The sequence below is a fragment of the Rhipicephalus microplus genome, chromosome 8, assembly GCF_043290135.1.
Source record: "Rhipicephalus microplus isolate Deutch F79 chromosome 8, USDA_Rmic, whole genome shotgun sequence".
NCBI classification, from domain to species: Eukaryota; Metazoa; Arthropoda; class Arachnida; order Ixodida; family Ixodidae; genus Rhipicephalus; species Rhipicephalus microplus.
In genome coordinates, this window is record NC_134707.1 from 90,875,989 (window position 1) to 90,892,147 (window position 16,159).

At 48.5% G+C, this 16,159-nt stretch overlaps 1 protein-coding gene across 1 annotated transcript in view; it reads left to right on the forward strand.

The window, feature by feature from the left end:
* LOC142769238 (uncharacterized) overlaps nt 1–16,069 on the forward strand; it is a 55,817-nt gene extending 39,748 nt beyond the window's left edge. The window contains exons 6-7 of the mRNA XM_075872308.1: nt 7,832–7,963; nt 15,819–16,069. Coding sequence (XP_075728423.1) covers nt 7,832–7,963; nt 15,819–15,956 — 270 coding nt within the window. The 3' untranslated portion in view covers nt 15,957–16,069. The remainder of the gene's footprint in view (nt 1–7,831; nt 7,964–15,818) is intronic.
* The last annotated feature ends 90 nt before the right edge of the window (nt 16,070–16,159 follow it).

Genomic DNA, 16,159 nt, shown 5'->3' on the forward strand with positions numbered 1-16,159 from the left:
ATGACTCTGCGCGGTAGTGACCGTTCGCGTGGTTGATGGTGGTGTTTGAGAGAAGGCTCGGGATCATGCGTTGGGATGTGGATCTTCGGATGGGCGGGATAACTCGCAGAAAATGGTCAGGTGGCGCCGCTTGCAGGTACCACATCTAAGATTGAATGACTTCCTGCACATTCTAGCGATGTGGTTTCATGTTCAACAGCGGAAGCAACAATTGGTGTTCTGTAGCCTTGCCCGCTTCTCTTCAGCCGATAGGTTGGCATTGCAAGCAGCGATCATGTGATCCTTGCTGTGGCAGAGTGGGTGGCACGTCAGTCTAACAGGCAAGGTAGAACCCGTTAGGGCGAACGCTGACGGTATGATTTCTGTGCCGTACGTTTCTTCGGATATGTAAGTTCTGGCTTCGTCTTGCGCCACACTACGAGACTGTAAGCGTCCCTTTTCCTGGATTTCCACTTGAATGCGGAGAAACATAAATAAATCCTTGGCTAGCCACGTTCGGTCTTCGGGCGTTTCGGCGATGCTGGAAGCTCAGTTGAATTTGGACTTCTGTCTTTACATAATGGCGAGATCTTCCGGCAGACACCGCATTTGGACACGATTTAAGATCACAGTGTAATGGTTGGGCGCAACTTGTAGGCCTTTCAAGGCTCTAACGTGTAACTTCACACTATCGTGTAGGAGACAAAGCCTTCGAACGTCTGACGATCTTTTCACAGGGCTTAGCGCAAGAAGATTGTCAACATGCTCGTTCACAAGGAGATCCTGGCGTGCAAAGCGATCTGTGAGGGTCTTAATTGCAAGGTGGTAATTTTGACCCGCTATACGAATGCCTTCGACAGTTCGCTTCGCACCCCCGGTGAAGTAGGTGAGGAGGTACTTAAATTTTTTGATGCGTGGCAGCTCGGTATTGTTGAGGATGATATCGTCTAAATGGTCCCAAAAAGACTGCCATCCACGGAGTCTATCATTGAAAGTCGGTATCTGTAGCTTCGGTAGTTGAACTGAACGCTGGCGGTGCTCTCTCACCTGGCCTGCTGCGTCGGCGGAGTTCGAAGATGCGAGGTAACTAGGCCCGGGCTCAGTTGCTTGAGCCTGCGTACTGACCATCCTCTCACGTTCTTGAAGCCAGAACTTGGCGCGTGACACCACGTAGAGAATTTTCTTGTATTCTTGTGCCGTTCCTAATTCATGGTCGAGGATTTCTTCATCTGTTGTCGCCAGAATGACCTCGTCGAGCCTCGAAAGTGCTGCTTCGTTATCCTTCAGGAAATCCATGTGGCTGGTAATCTGGGAGGTGTCTAGATCCGGTTGCTGCAGCAGGTCTGATAACATTGCTAGGGCTCGGGTGATACCAGCTCTGATCGAGCCGCACTTTTTCGGAAGATGGTCAGCGGTCGCCATTGTCGTGACCTTCAAGGAGTCTCCGAGTTTCGTGCACAAAAATGTAACAACATAACTGGTCCGCAGACGTCAGACGGAGACGACCCGTTTATTTAGCATTTCTTCATCTGTGGTCACAAGGATGATGTCATCGAGCTTCGACAATGCTGCTTCTTTATTCTTCAGGAAATCCATGTGACCGGCAATCTGGTGGATATCAGGATCTGGTTCTCGGGAACGGTTTGGCTTCGCACATCAGCTTCAACCAACGGAGGCTTCACAAAAGTCCTCGAGGCTGCGACTGCGGTCGAAATTTGTGAAGTCCGCTCCATCTCACCTCCGAAGGTCCTTCCTCCCAGGTTTCGGCACCAATGTAACAAAATACCCGTTTCGCATACGTTAGACGCAGACGACCCATTTATTCAGCATGGAGTTCAAGCTGTCCATTCCTAGTGCGTGCCTATCTCCACTTCGTCCTCTTCGATAGTCTGGCCCGCTTCAAGAGAATGTTCTGCAGCATCCTCCCGGGGGCCCAAGAATATTCGAAAACTTCGATGAAGTCTCGACCACTCCAGGTTGTTCTGATTCGGATTGTTATTCAACAGCAACATTCAGTCTAAAATATCTAAAAGAAATTGCCGATCGCAACGTCTCGCATTTTAGAGTGTCATCGCATTTTGGTCACATAGCCTCCACAAAAGTTCTCGAGTCTACGTATGCCAGGTGCCTGGCTTTCTCAGAAAACAATGTACTTCATGTTTACTGATGAGATGCGATGCAGGCCATAATAGATGCCATCAAACTTTGTGCTGTCATTCCAATTAGAGCAGGAACTTCAAAGTGGTGCCACCCCACGAATTTTCTTTTTGCTCGTTTTGTTTTGTCTGAATTGTGTTTTCCCACGAAGCGTGGTAGTTTTAGAATCAGCGAGAATAATTCACATACAAGAGACAATTTGTTTTTTTTCTTTTCAGAGTTCCCTTTTGCACTGTCGCATTGTAACTTTTATGACATGGCATCCGCCATGGCAATAGCCATGTTATATTACGAACCCGGCGTGTGAGACCAACAGCTGTCCAACCCACGTGACAAACGATGGTGATCATTACAACAGTTTGGTGACACCGATAAAGTTGATGAAGTACACAGTCGTCACGCAGGCTACTTTCCCCATATGCGAAAGGGGTAAGGAAGTTATAAAGGGTGGGAGCGCCAAATACATATATGGTTTTAGAGGAGAGACCTGATCGATCTCGGTGCTGCGGTGACGACGATCAGGAGCCACGCTGAGAGGAGCGACGTGATAGCTGCTGTCATATGTTCGTTCCCTTATGGTGTATGGACCAAGATCTATAAAGTAATTTTTCGCAGAGCCCAGGTGAACGAACAGGTGTCCGCAGAAGGACTTTGCCACCTTGGCGGAACAGAAATATTCTAGGTCTCGCATCAATATTGACTTTCCTCTTGTCCTCATTATTAGCAATACTGGCGCAGGTGATTTCACGACAGCGAACTCTTCTGCGAAGGAGGAAGATGAAATAGAAGATGTAGAAAAAATGGTGTCCAAAACACTTGCCCTCTAAATATTTGATTGGTTTATTACAAGAACACCTGTCTCAATTAGGTACTAATATAGTAATTGCAACGGATGCATCTATGAGTGGCGAGAAGGCAGGTGTGGGTATTTTTTCTCTCTCATTATTCTGGTCATTTTAATTACGCCTCCCAGATTATACACCAATATTTGAAGCGGAATTAATGGCCGTTATACTAGCTATTCGTAAACTTCCTGCAACTCATTCTACAGCTGTGATAGTGTCTGACTCGTATTCCGTGTGTTCATTTTTATCATCGTCGTCGACATCAGCAGTACTAGAAACTTTAAATCATTAATCCCAGCAAACATTCGTCTAGTGCGAATGATATGGGTGCCAGGCCATCGTAGTATAATTATAAACGAAATGGCTGACACACTTGCGCGAACATCTCTTGATCTTCCGATTGTGCCAATCATGCCTCCTACAGCTTATGTAACAGCAGCGAGGTTTAGAAAACTTTCCCTTCTTGAAGACTCATCAAAAATTATGATACCGAGTCCAGATTTGTCGCACCTGCACTTCACATGGAATAATAAATGGTGTCCCACGCGTAAATTAGAAATCTTGATAACAAAATTACGTTGCCGTGTACCACCTCTTAATTTCTACACAAACTAGGTCTGGTCTGGTGCCATCCCCTCTGTGCTCAAGCTGTAAAAAACCTGAACATATCGACCATTTTCTTATCCCATGTCACTGTTTCAAAAATCAAAGAAAAAACTGCTTCGAAATTTTATTAAAAACTAGGAATATCACTTAATACTCCCAATATTTTGTCTTTTGGGGCCACTTCATTGTGACACAGCGACAGGAACATCTGCGGGGCTCTCAGCAAATTTGTATATAAGACAAGAAGATTACCTTGCTGAGTCAGCGATCAGCTCTCGAATTTACTAGCCCCACTACCACTTATTTTTTAGCTGATACACTGCATTGACAACTTTCAGGAGTATATCATATCACAATTCCACCTCAGATATTCAACAAATTCTATTATTTCTCCCCCCCCATTTTTGTTTTTTTACATTGCGCCAAATTAATTTGACAGTCAAAACACAGTAATCATATTCCCCCAATCTAGAAAATCTAAAGGTATTGACTTGCACTAACTACCGGCTTCTTGGCCAATCCCCCCTTAGTGGGTGAGAGCCACAAAAGAAAGGAACAAGCAAGCAAGCAAACAAAAGTGGGCGATGGCCTTACACTAGGAAAAACGGGCTGTAATTTGTCGAGCGTCGCACGGTGGTATTACATGCGACCGTGACGAAAGGAAGAATAGCGACCCACACTTTTGGGATCCGGTTCAACGTACATCGAGAGCAAGTAAGACAAATCCGGTGAAAACGCTTAGTTGGACTAAGCTTGCGGATGATACGCTGATGGGGTCTTGTGGCTGGTATTAGAAGACTGGAGAACTTCAGCAAAGGCATGCGAAATAAATGTCATGCCACGGTCACTAAGAAGCAAATGTGGCGTAAAATAATCACGTGCAGGACAAAACTGGTGACTTCAGAGGTAGCACAAGACGGAAGAGCTGCCGTCTCTGTGCAGAGAGCGAGGTGGTTCAAGGCAGAAACAATCGAACGGTGAGCAGCGGACGTAAGCGGAAGGGGTTCGTATAAGTATATACCTACGAATTCAAAGGGATTGGACCAGCACGACAGCAGTTGTAACGACCCCGCGGGAAGAGTCGTGGTACATTTTCTCTGCCGGTATGACGCGCAGGAACCGACGTACTTGGCGACAAAAGTGTGGAGGCCAGGCCAAAAGGAACGAGTCATGACTCGGTCATCCGTGTCGTGAAAACCCTAAGTGGCCAGCTGTGGCGTCGTCATAAAACGCTTGTAAAGCTTGCAGACCAAGTGAATAAGGAACGGCCGGGACCCATTGGTTACCGAGAGGATGATAAATTTGCCGACCTAATGTTGCATCTTCAAGCTTGAAACGTGCAAGCTGTCGTCTCAAGTGGCTGTTTGTAGCACGTGATAACGAAGTGAGCCAGTCGGTGATTTTACGACAGTAGGTATGGGCATGTTGGAGTGAGGCGAGACCTGTAGACCAATAAAGGTCTGCTGAGGCAACAAACTTTCCCGAGCCAACAGTCATCTACTTGGTCACTTCGCTGGTCGGTGAAGAAAGGATGGAGGGTGAAACCTGGGCACTTGGCGAGAGCAGGAAACTCGACAACGCATCGATATCTTGGTGTTGCTGAACCTACCTATATGTGATGCTCTAGTCATGCTTTTACTATCGTAACACCTAATGGCCAAGGCGTCCCGACAGACTTCAGAGAGAAATTTTTGGGACGCCTTGGCGATTGCGTGCGTCGAATGCTACGAGTGCTACGATAAACAACACAAAGCATAGTGGTCAGTCACAATTGTGAAATGCCAGCCATACAAATATTGGGCAATACTGGCGAATATTGGCGATGAACTAGGCACAGGATATCGCTATTGCGTTGAACTCCTAAAGCTGAAGCTTAAGGTTCCCCCAGTTTCTTCATGACTTTGGTATATTCATTCGGTCGTAAGTCAATGGTCCGCAGAGGACGTTCTGGCTCACACACGCTAGCTGTAGACTTGTGAGACTCTTCATCATTCAAAAGAATGCACTTCTCGACTGTTGTGTCGGCATCGTACATTTGGGATGGTTTGCAGTGGGTGTATGAAAACCTCAAGCGTATGTACGTGCATTCTGAAATTGATGAAATGGACATTCTCACTTAAGAAGCAGTGTTTTCTTGTAATTTTATTCAATAGCTCAACTAATTGTAATGTTGGCTTCCTACAACATTTCATAAATTTGCACTCGAAGGTTTTCAAGTTAGGGCATGTCGTAGATAAATTTGGCCAAATTCGTTTTTTATTTGGTGATTTTGAGATATAAAATTGAAACAACCGAAAAACTTACGATTTGGCTCACTTGAGAATTTCATTCATCAGCTCTAAATTTTCTAATTGCCTAATTCCTCGTTCTTTCCAAATTTATTGGTAACCCTGTTGATGTGAAGGCTTGATTGCAATGTACCTGTATGCGCTACGGTTCGGTTTCACAAATACGACGCTTGCTTTTCCGGGTAGATGCCAAACAATCAGAGCGCATAGAGAGGAGCACACAGTAATTGTATGCATCTTCATCTGTAGCACGATCACCACACTGTATTGGCATCCCTATTTTTCTCCAATATAGTGCATTTTATAACAACGCAATACATCTATTCAAGTCTTGCGGGAAGCTATCTGAACTGATTACTCTTTCGCCTAGTAATACTTCGAAATTTATAGCCGTTTTCACAAGAAATAGCAAAATGTATAACCGGAAATGTACAAGACAACTGTACGATGTTTATTCGAATGCCTTCTGCCGAAGTTTCACGGTAAGCTTTGCTTCTCTTCTTTACAGCTGGATGGTTGGTTTGCGGTGTCACCGCGAATGGCATTCATGAATCCGTCGACAATAATGGGCCTATAGTTCGAGCTGTCCGTCCTGCAGCACGTTAGGAACGGCACCTCAAGGTCAATGACACCGTGTAACAGCCATGCGTGTCCGTACACAAGGCACAACGATGAGCGGTGGATGTCTGGGATTTATCAGTATTTAGATTCTATTTTTACCCGGTGTAACAATGGATTGTGGGCACCGTAATGCCAAATGAATTTGCTAGTGTATATTTCGTAACACATCTGGGAGGAGCTGTCTTTGGCTGTGAAACTGATATTTTTTGTTCAGGTATCTCGCAGCAAAAATTGAACACGCATTGAAACTTCATACGCACGAACAGAACGTTTTTATTATCAATGCGTCTAAGGAAACACTCTTCGTTTAGTTGTTAATGATTAAAAACACAAATGTTACAGCTTTTCAAGGTGGCACTCAAACTCATCCACAAAATACTCTATGGGCACATAAAAAGGCTGCGCTGAAACACAAAATCAATTTGCCCCTGAGAATTAACAGGAAAAACTAACAGAACGGGCCGATAAAATTGCGATTTAGTTCTCGTAACATAAATACAATTAACATTAGGCTTGACGCTTTAACTTATTCAAATTCCTTCTTCTCACTCAAGAAGTGCAAATAAAATGCTTCTTTTTTATTGTGGCGGATCGGAGCTTCACATCAATAGTTGAAGCAATTATTATCTTTGTTGTGATCGTGGCTTTATGATGTGCTAGTGCAGATCTGTTCACAGGAAGAGGACGTCAACCACAAATCTTAAAGAAATCGAGGTCAATCGCAATGTTGAAATTGGGGTAGCCTCACGGTCACACATCAGCAGCCAGACATCATTTCTCACCATTTCAGTGAAAACTTATTGCATTGCATGCGGGACACGAAAATGGTGGGAGGTTGCGTGACCGAGCCGTACTGGCTGCACAAACACTAAATAAAGTTTGTTGTTGTTTGTCCTGCATGGACGTACTGCTCACTTCCTTGTGCCAATTTCTAGCTACGCTCGCGTCCTCTACAGTAAAATATGCAATAGGTGAAGCCATAGCCCACTTTCATATATCGCGGATGATCGTAAAATCCATGTGTTTCCCGATGTATTGGTTGCCTGTGGTCGGGTGGGCATGCTTTCTTGCTTTCACTGTGCGGCTGCTGAACGTTTTCAACACTATAGTGAAGTGGAAACTAGCTTGTTGCCACCATTTATTGGTTCACTGATTGAAATCACGTGACAAGAGAACATTTTTGGCTGCAGCGTGTGTTTGACCTGCTTCCGCTATTTATGTTCATAGTGCCCCTGAAAATTCGGCTATGATTTTCTATTATTCAGGGTTAATGGTTCACTTACTAAATTACATAAAGTTTTTTTGATGAAAATTTTTATCGCCCATTTGTTTCAGCTGTGCGAGCAAACGAATTTCACAGGTGGCCCTGAAAACAACCTCGGCTATCCAATACTCACGTACGGTGTTACTTCAAATGATTCAAAAGTACTCGCCCTTAGCGAGTTCAATAATTCGTTGGCTGTGAAGGTGAGTGAAAGCATGAGGTCTCAATATTTCAGGAACTAATACAACATATTGCCATCAATCTTTTTGTCGCAAGATTTGCGTTGCAATATATATTGACACGTGCGGTTCTTTTGGTTTACGAAGAAAGCCGCTATCACTTTCTGTTAAGCGCAATGCAGGCCGCGTTTATCTTGTATGCCACTCTGGAACGCGTTACGACGCGTGTATAAAAGCCGGCGCAGTGCGCCACTGGGGAGTCTTTTTCTTTTCCGTCGGCCGACGACTGTTCACGCCGCTGTTGCTGCGAGTTGTGTTTGGCCCTGTTTTGCTGGGCACAAGTTCGCCCAATAAACAGTTCGCCTGACACCGCCCTGACTCCTGCGTGCTTCCGCTCAAGTGCTGCGTGTATCACAACCTCGTGACATCTGGTGGAGGTGCTTCTCGGTCCATGTACCGTACGCCCCCGTCCAGCCGTGAGCCAAGCCCAAGCCGCCAAGAGGACGACGCCGACCCGGTCGTTCGAGTGAGCCGAAGACAACAAGGACTACCGCCCGAATACCTGCCGCTCCCCGACAAGGACAAGAAAGCAAAGGCTGCTACGAAGCCGGCATCCACGATGACGGAAGCAAGGTCTTCGGCAACCGTGGTCGTCAACCAGCCCAAAGAGCCGCCTACCTTCCGCGGATCGACCTACGAAGACCCGGAAAACTGGCTTGACATTTACGACCGCGTCGCAGCCCTCAATAAGTGGGACCCGGACGACAAGCTGCGTCATGTGTATTTTTACCTGGAAGACGCCGCAAGGACTTGGTTCGAGAACCGCGAGTCAACGCTTCGAACCTGGGACGACTTCCGCGTTGCTTTCCTGCGCACCTTTGCAAGCGTCGTGCGGAAGGAAAGAGCCGCATCACTGCTTGAAACTCGGGTGCAGCTCCCCAACGAAAACGTAACGATCTTCACGGAGGAGATGACGCGACTTTTCCGCCACGCCGACGCCGACATGTCTGGGGACAAGAAGGTTCGCCTGCTTATGCGAGGAGTGAAGCAGGAGTTCTTCGCCGGACTGATCAGAAACCCGCCAAAGACGGTACAAGAGTTCCTCTCCGAGGCTACCACCATCGAGAAGACTCTTGAAATGCGGACCAGCCAATACGATTGGCGCATGTCGCCAGACGTCGCAGAAGTCCGAGGACTCTGCCCCGACGACCTGCGCGAAACCATACGCGCTATTGTTCGTGAAGAGCTGCGCCGCATGTTGCCATCGTCTCAGCCCCAAGTCGCCTCTCTCGAAGACGTAGTCCGCGAGGAACTACAGCGCTCACTGAGCGTTCCTGAACGGCCACAGCCCCAACCGGAGGCGATGACCTACGCCGCTACTGCACGACGACCTGTCGCCGCTCCTCGCCAACACCAGGACCCAACGTCTCCGCAGTTTCGTCGCCAGCCACCGCCGCCACCCCTGACGCCTTCCCGCTCGCCAGTAATCCAGCGCTCACCGAGGAAAACTGACGTTTGGCGCACCCTGAACCACCGCCCACTATGCTACCACTGCGGCGAAGCCGGGCACACCTACCGCTACTGCCAGTACCGTGAGATGGGACTGCGTGGCTTCGACGTGAACGCGCCGCGTCCGCGCCCAGGTGAGCTACCTCGCGACATCGCCGACTACATCGCCGGATTGCAGTGGCAACAACGACGACCATCCCGTTCACCTTCGCCTGGCCGCTACGTCTCCCCGGATCGCCGCCAGTACACCGGCCCTAACCGGGGCCGATCCCCAAGCCCCTACCCGGGAAACTAAAGGCAGCAACCGATGGAGGTGCGCTTGCTGCACGACGCAATGCCGAAGATCCTCCTCCGCCGCCGCTGCCGATGACGACGACCACGACGCACGAACTTTCCCGACGTAGTCGCAGTACGCCGCCTGAGCAGAGTCTTTACGACAAAGCCTCGCCGCGGCCGCGACATAGCAGCACCGGACCAAGGCGACGCAGCCGTGATCCGACGCCCCGACCTAACCGGAACGCCAGACGACGAACCACCGACCTCGACGTGATCATCGACGGCCACAGCGTCACCGCCCTAGTCGATACCGGTGCCGACTACTCTATCATCAGTGGTCTCTTCGCCGCTAAGCTCAAGAAGGTAAAGACTGCATGGGAAGGACCGGATATCCGAACAGCAGGGGGCCACCTTATAACACCGACTGGAACCTGCACGGGAAGAGTCACGATTCACAGCCAGACGTATTCTGTGAATTTTGTGGTCCTGCAGCAATGCTCGCGAGACGTCATTTTAGGCATGGATTTCCTGGACCAGCAAGGCGCAGTCATCGACCTAAGATCCAGGTCAATCACGCTGTCCACGGATAATGTAACGGCGTCAGACTGCAACGTCGCTCACAATGCCTTGAATGTGACAGAAGAGCAGGTAACCATCCCGCCACTGTCGAGCGTCATCATTTCCGTCGGCACCAAAGCGTCTAACAACTTACAAGGTGTCATCGAAGGCGACCAGCACCTGCTCCTAAACCGTCAGATGTGCGTCGCAAGAGGCATAGCCAAGCTTTATAACGGCGAAGCCAAGGTAATGGTGACGAACTTCAGCAACGAATATAGGCAATTGAATAGGGGCACGACGGTAGCACATCTAAGCGAATTTGTGGAAGCGAGCAATGCCTTCGCCCTCACCGATTCTCAGGGAGCCGCAACGTCGACAGCAGTGTCCGCGTCCGCCTTCGACGTCAATCAAAGCCTTTCCAGGCAGCAACAAAAGCAGCTCAAAGCCTTACTCCACCAATACAAGGACTGCTTCTCGTCGTCATCGAGGCTTCGTCGGACCCCTCTCGCGAAACATCGCATCATAACCGACGAATATGCCCGTCCGCTCCGTCAGAGCCCCTACCGAGTTTCTGCACGGGAACGTGAGGCCATCAAGCAACAAGTCGACGAAATGCTGCGTGACGACATCATTCAGCCGTCTACGAGTCCGTGGGCATCACCCGTGGTGTTGGTGAAGAAGAAGGACGGAACCCTACGTTTTTGCGTCGATTATCATCGCCTGTACAAGATCACGAAGAAAGACGTGTATCCCCTCCCACGGATAGACGATGCTCTGGACAGACTCTACAACGCCAAGTATTTTTCGTCGATGTATCTCAAAACCAGCTACTGGCAAATCCAAGTAGACGAGAGAGACCGAGAGAAGACTGCCTTCATAACACCAGACGGCCTATTCGAGTTTAAGGTCATGCCCTTTGGTCTTTGCTCGGCGCCTTCGACGTTCCAACGGGTTATGGACACAGTACTCGCAGGCTTGAAGTGGCAGACTTGCCTCGTCTACTTGGACGACGTAGTCGTATTTTCTTCCAACTTCGACGAGCACCTCCGGCGCCTTGAAGCTGTTCTTCGGGTAATCAAAGCCTCGGGACTTACCCTGAAGCCAGAAAAGTGCCGCTTCGCCTACGAGGAACTATTGTTCCTTGGCCACGTTATCAGCAAGTCGGGAGTGCTCCCTGATCCACAGAAAACAGCTGCGATCGCCGACTTTCCTGCACCCACCGACAAGAAAGCAGTACGCCGATTTCTTGGCCTCTGCGCTTATTACAGGGGCTTCGTGAAGAACTTTTCGCGGATCGCCGAGCCACTGACGTGCCTCACGAAGGCCGACGTCGACTTCAAATGGGAAACGCCGCAAGTCGAGGCATTTCAGGAATTAAAGCGACGCCTGCAAACGCCGCCAATACTGGCGCACTTTGACAAAGAAGCTGACACCGAAATTCACACGGACGCAAGCAGCACAGGGCTCGGCGCCGTGATCGTGCAGAGGACCGACGGACTTGAAAGGGTCATCAGTTACGCTAGCCGGTCACTTTCGAAGGCAGAAGCCAATTATTCCACGACAGAAAAGGAATGCCTTGCCATCATCTGGGCTACATCAAAATTCCGCCCCTACCTGTACGGCAGGCCTTTCAAAGTCGTGAGTGACCACCACGCCTTGTGTTGGCTAGCTAACTTGAAGGATCCATCAGGGCGCCTCGCACGGGGGAGTCTCAGACTACAAGAATTTGACATCACCGTCGTCTACAAGAGCGGACGAAAGCACTCCGACGCCGACTGCTTGTCTCGCGCCCCTGTCGATCCGCCGCCCCAGGTTGACCAGGACGACGACTCTTTCCTGGGACCCATAAGTACCGACGACTTCGCGGAACGCCAACGAGCTGACCCAGAGCTCAAGATCCTCATGGACTACCTGCAAGGCAAGACCGCCGACGTGCCGAAAGTATTCCGCCGAGGACTGGCTTCGTTTTTCCTGCGAAACAACGTCCTCCTGAAGAAGAACTTCTCGCCGCTCCGCGCCGACCACCTCCTCGTGGTGCCTTCAGTGTTACGTCCAGAGGTTCTGGAAGCATTACACGACGACCCGACAGCCGGACATCTTGGTGTTTCCCGCACACTGTCACGATTACAAGAGAAGTACTATTGGCCTCGCCTCACTGCCGACGTCGCCCACTACGTAAAAACATGCAGAGACTGTCAGCGACGCAAGACGCCGACAACTAGGCCAGCCGAACTTCTGCAACCCGTCAAACCACCTCAACGGCCATTCCAACAAATCGGCATGGACTTACTGGGGCCGTTCCCGACGTCAACTTCTGGCAACAAATGAATTGTCGTAGCGACTGACTACCTCACCCCGCTATGCCGAAACAAGGGCCTTGCCCAAGGGCACTGCCGCCGAGGTCGCCAAGTTCTTCATTGAGAACATCGTCCTCCGCCACGGAGCCCCCGAGGTCCTTATCACCGATAGAGGTACGGCCTTTACGGCGGACCTAACGCAAGCGATCTTGAGGTACAGTCAGACAAGCCACCGCCGAACCACCGCGTAACACCCACAGACGAATGGCCTCACCGAGCGTCTAAATAAGACCATCGCCGACATGCTGGCCATGTACGTGGACGTCGAGCACAAGACGTGGGACGCCATACTCCCGTATGTAACCTTCGCGTACAACACGGCCGTGCAGGAAACGACGCAGTTTGCTCCATACAAGCTCGTCTACGGACGGAGCCCAACAACGACGCTTGACGCCATGCTACCGGTCGGCACCGACGAAGAAGACCTCGACGTCGCCAGCTACCTGGATCGCGCTGAAGAAGCTCGACAGCTAGCCCGCCTGCGTATCAAGAACCAACAGACGGTCGACAGGCGCCACTACAACCTTCGACGACACCACACCGAATACCAACCCGGCGACCTTGTCTGGGTCTGGACGCCGATACGACGACGGGGATTGTCTGAGAAGCTCCTGCGACGCTACTTTGGACCCTACAAGGTAGTCCGACATCGTGGTGAACTGGACTATGAGGTCGTGCCCGATGGCATAACGTCATCCCAACGACGCCGTGCACGACCCGAAGTCGTACACGTGGTGCGACTTAAACCTTATTACGCGCGCTGATTAGCTGTGACGCCTTGGTAATGTAATTTATTGCATGTACTCTCTCCTATGTCCTGTCTTTAGCATCGGGACGATGCTTTTTCAGAGGGGGGTAGTGACACGTGCGGTTCTTTTGGTTTACGAAGAAAGCCGCTATCACTTTCTGTTAAGCGCAACGCAGGCCGCGTTTATCTTGTATGCCACTCTGGAACGCGTTATGACGCGTGTATAAAAGACTGACACGTGCGGTTTTCTTTTGGTTTACGAAGGAAGCCGCTATCACTTTCTGTTAAGCGCAACGCAGGCCGCGTTTATCTTGTATGCCACTCTGGAACGCGTTACGACGCGTGTATAAAAGCCGGCGCAGTGCGCCACTGGGGAGTCTTTTTCTTTTCCGTCGGCCGACGACTGTTCACGCCGCTGTTGCTGCGAGTTGTGTTTGGCCCTGTTTTGCTGGGCACAAGTTCGCCCAATAAACAGTTCGCCTGACACCGCCCTGACTCCTGCGTGCTTCCGCTCAAGTGCTGCGTGTATCACAACCTCGTGACAATATATACGGATGACTGATCGTGCCATGGACCAGCCGTTCCCTCAAAAATTCCTACACGGTTTTTTGATATACTCACAATTTTTTATTACTGCAGAAGTCGCTTTACCCTCAAATAATAATACACTCTGAATAAGCTAATAGCATCATTTTAATGCGACAGCATTGAAACTTTTTTTCTCGGGAATTCAGGCGTCGATGTCGGCGTTCGTGTTCTTAGTTGTGAGTGAACAATAATGATCGTGCAGGCGACCGAGAATCTACCAAGGTGCAAGCGATTTAACAATAAATTTCAGTCCAAAGTCAGAATCGAAACAAGGCCGTCTGCTTGACAAGGTCTACAAAAAACCAGATTATTTTTTGGGAATCTATGGGAATGACACTAAAGGCATGCCATGTAGACACTAAAGGAATTCCATGCAAACTATATGATCGACATTCCAATAGTGTAAAAGACACTATAGGAATATAATGTAGGAAATGACTCTTCTTAACGCAGGAAATATTTCACGGCAGATTTACATAAAGGCACGCCACGTGAAAATAAGTGACTAATAAAGGAGTGAGTGGGTTATATTCAGCCCAGCCGTTAGAAATTGTTCAGGATCGCAAGTGCTTGTGGTGCCTTACGGACAACCTATGGGTACTCCGTCAATTACAATGGCTCAATGCACAATTAGAAAATATTTGTTCAATAAATATTGTAGGATTAAACAGTGTAAAACGGTCAAAAGTACACGCACAAACGTTTTTTTTTCTTTGCGGCACAGTTGCAGGTAATGCGTATACGATGCCTAATTGCACTATCACCTTCATCTCTCAAAGGCCAAGCGAAAATGTCCTCTGAGATATTTTTTTCGCCATGGCAAGAACCTGGTTTGCAGTCGTTTCGTTCTTTTTAAAGTGGTGGGAATGTTATAATGGATTTTCTGAAAACGAAACAAATTGTGAAAGGAGATCACGGTTACCAGTTCTGAACGACGCAATACTGCCGTTGATGTACTAGTGATGAATTTCAGTGCGAATAACTGTACTGAATCTTGATGAAATAGATAGATCGTGTTAGGCACTCAGCGGGCAAACGCATGTTCGAATTAGTGCTTGCCGCACATTGTTAACCTGTTTCAAAAACGCGGTGATATGCTGTTATCCCGCAGGAAAGCACACGCTGTTTGATTTGGCAGATCTGCGGAAATCACAGAATAAAAAAAACGTAACTGTAGCGGCAATGAAGTGACGTTCAATCAGTTCGTCATTGCTTGCTGAGACTAATTTGAATGGTGAAATTTCATAAAGTAATATTTTGTATATCGATTGCAGCAGCACTGCCGGGAAAATTGTTTAGAATTTTCAGGTTTTTTTGTTAAAATAATTCACTATGTGAACGCCTGACTGAGAAATCAGAGAAATAGGTGAATTTTTTTGTTTTGTCCACATCACGGCTGAAATGTTTACTTTCTTTTTTACCTAAGACACGTCTACGCTTTTTCGTATGAACGAAGGAAAGTCCGTTTTCGCAGCGTTTGTTTTAGAGCTCGTTCAGTACACGTTCATTGTTTTGCACAAAAATGAAAAAAATACTTAAGAAAAAAAACAAAGAGACTGAATTTTGGGGAAGACAGAAGCTGGGGGTGAAAAATTCGCAAACAGGCGGAGTTCTGGAGCTGACGTTCTGACAATCAGACTTTTCTTGAATTGAAAAGCCTTGGAGGAAACAAGTCGACTCATCGAAACATCAGCTCCTGCACAACCCCTCCTCACAACATTTCCACGTTTTAAATGTATCGTTTTCTGTGTGCCACATTTTTGTGTGTTTCTCGAGTTGCGCTTCCAGACCATTTTGCTAAAGACAGTAAATTATATCAACAACAAAATGGCATTCTTCGCAGTTCACAACGGCCGTAAAGAACTTCGTCGGCTACCGTGAACGCACGACATGGCTGCTCTACAATGTGCACAGTTTGGGCAGCGGCAACCAGTGCGGCGATCGTCCGTTCAACGTCGTAAGACTGTTCTGCATGGCTTAGAAAGGCTCGAAAGAACCGATGTGCCATGGCTGACGTGCTTTCTTTGTCGAATAATAATACCGTGTTTCCTATCGCTTTACGACTAAGACAAATAAAGTGTCCGATGAGCAAGATGTCCTTGATGTTGCTGTAATGCTCGCTGTAGAGGGCTTTTCGCCAATGCGTTACGTCGATTGTGTCGAAGGGTTATTTTCAGGTGAAGA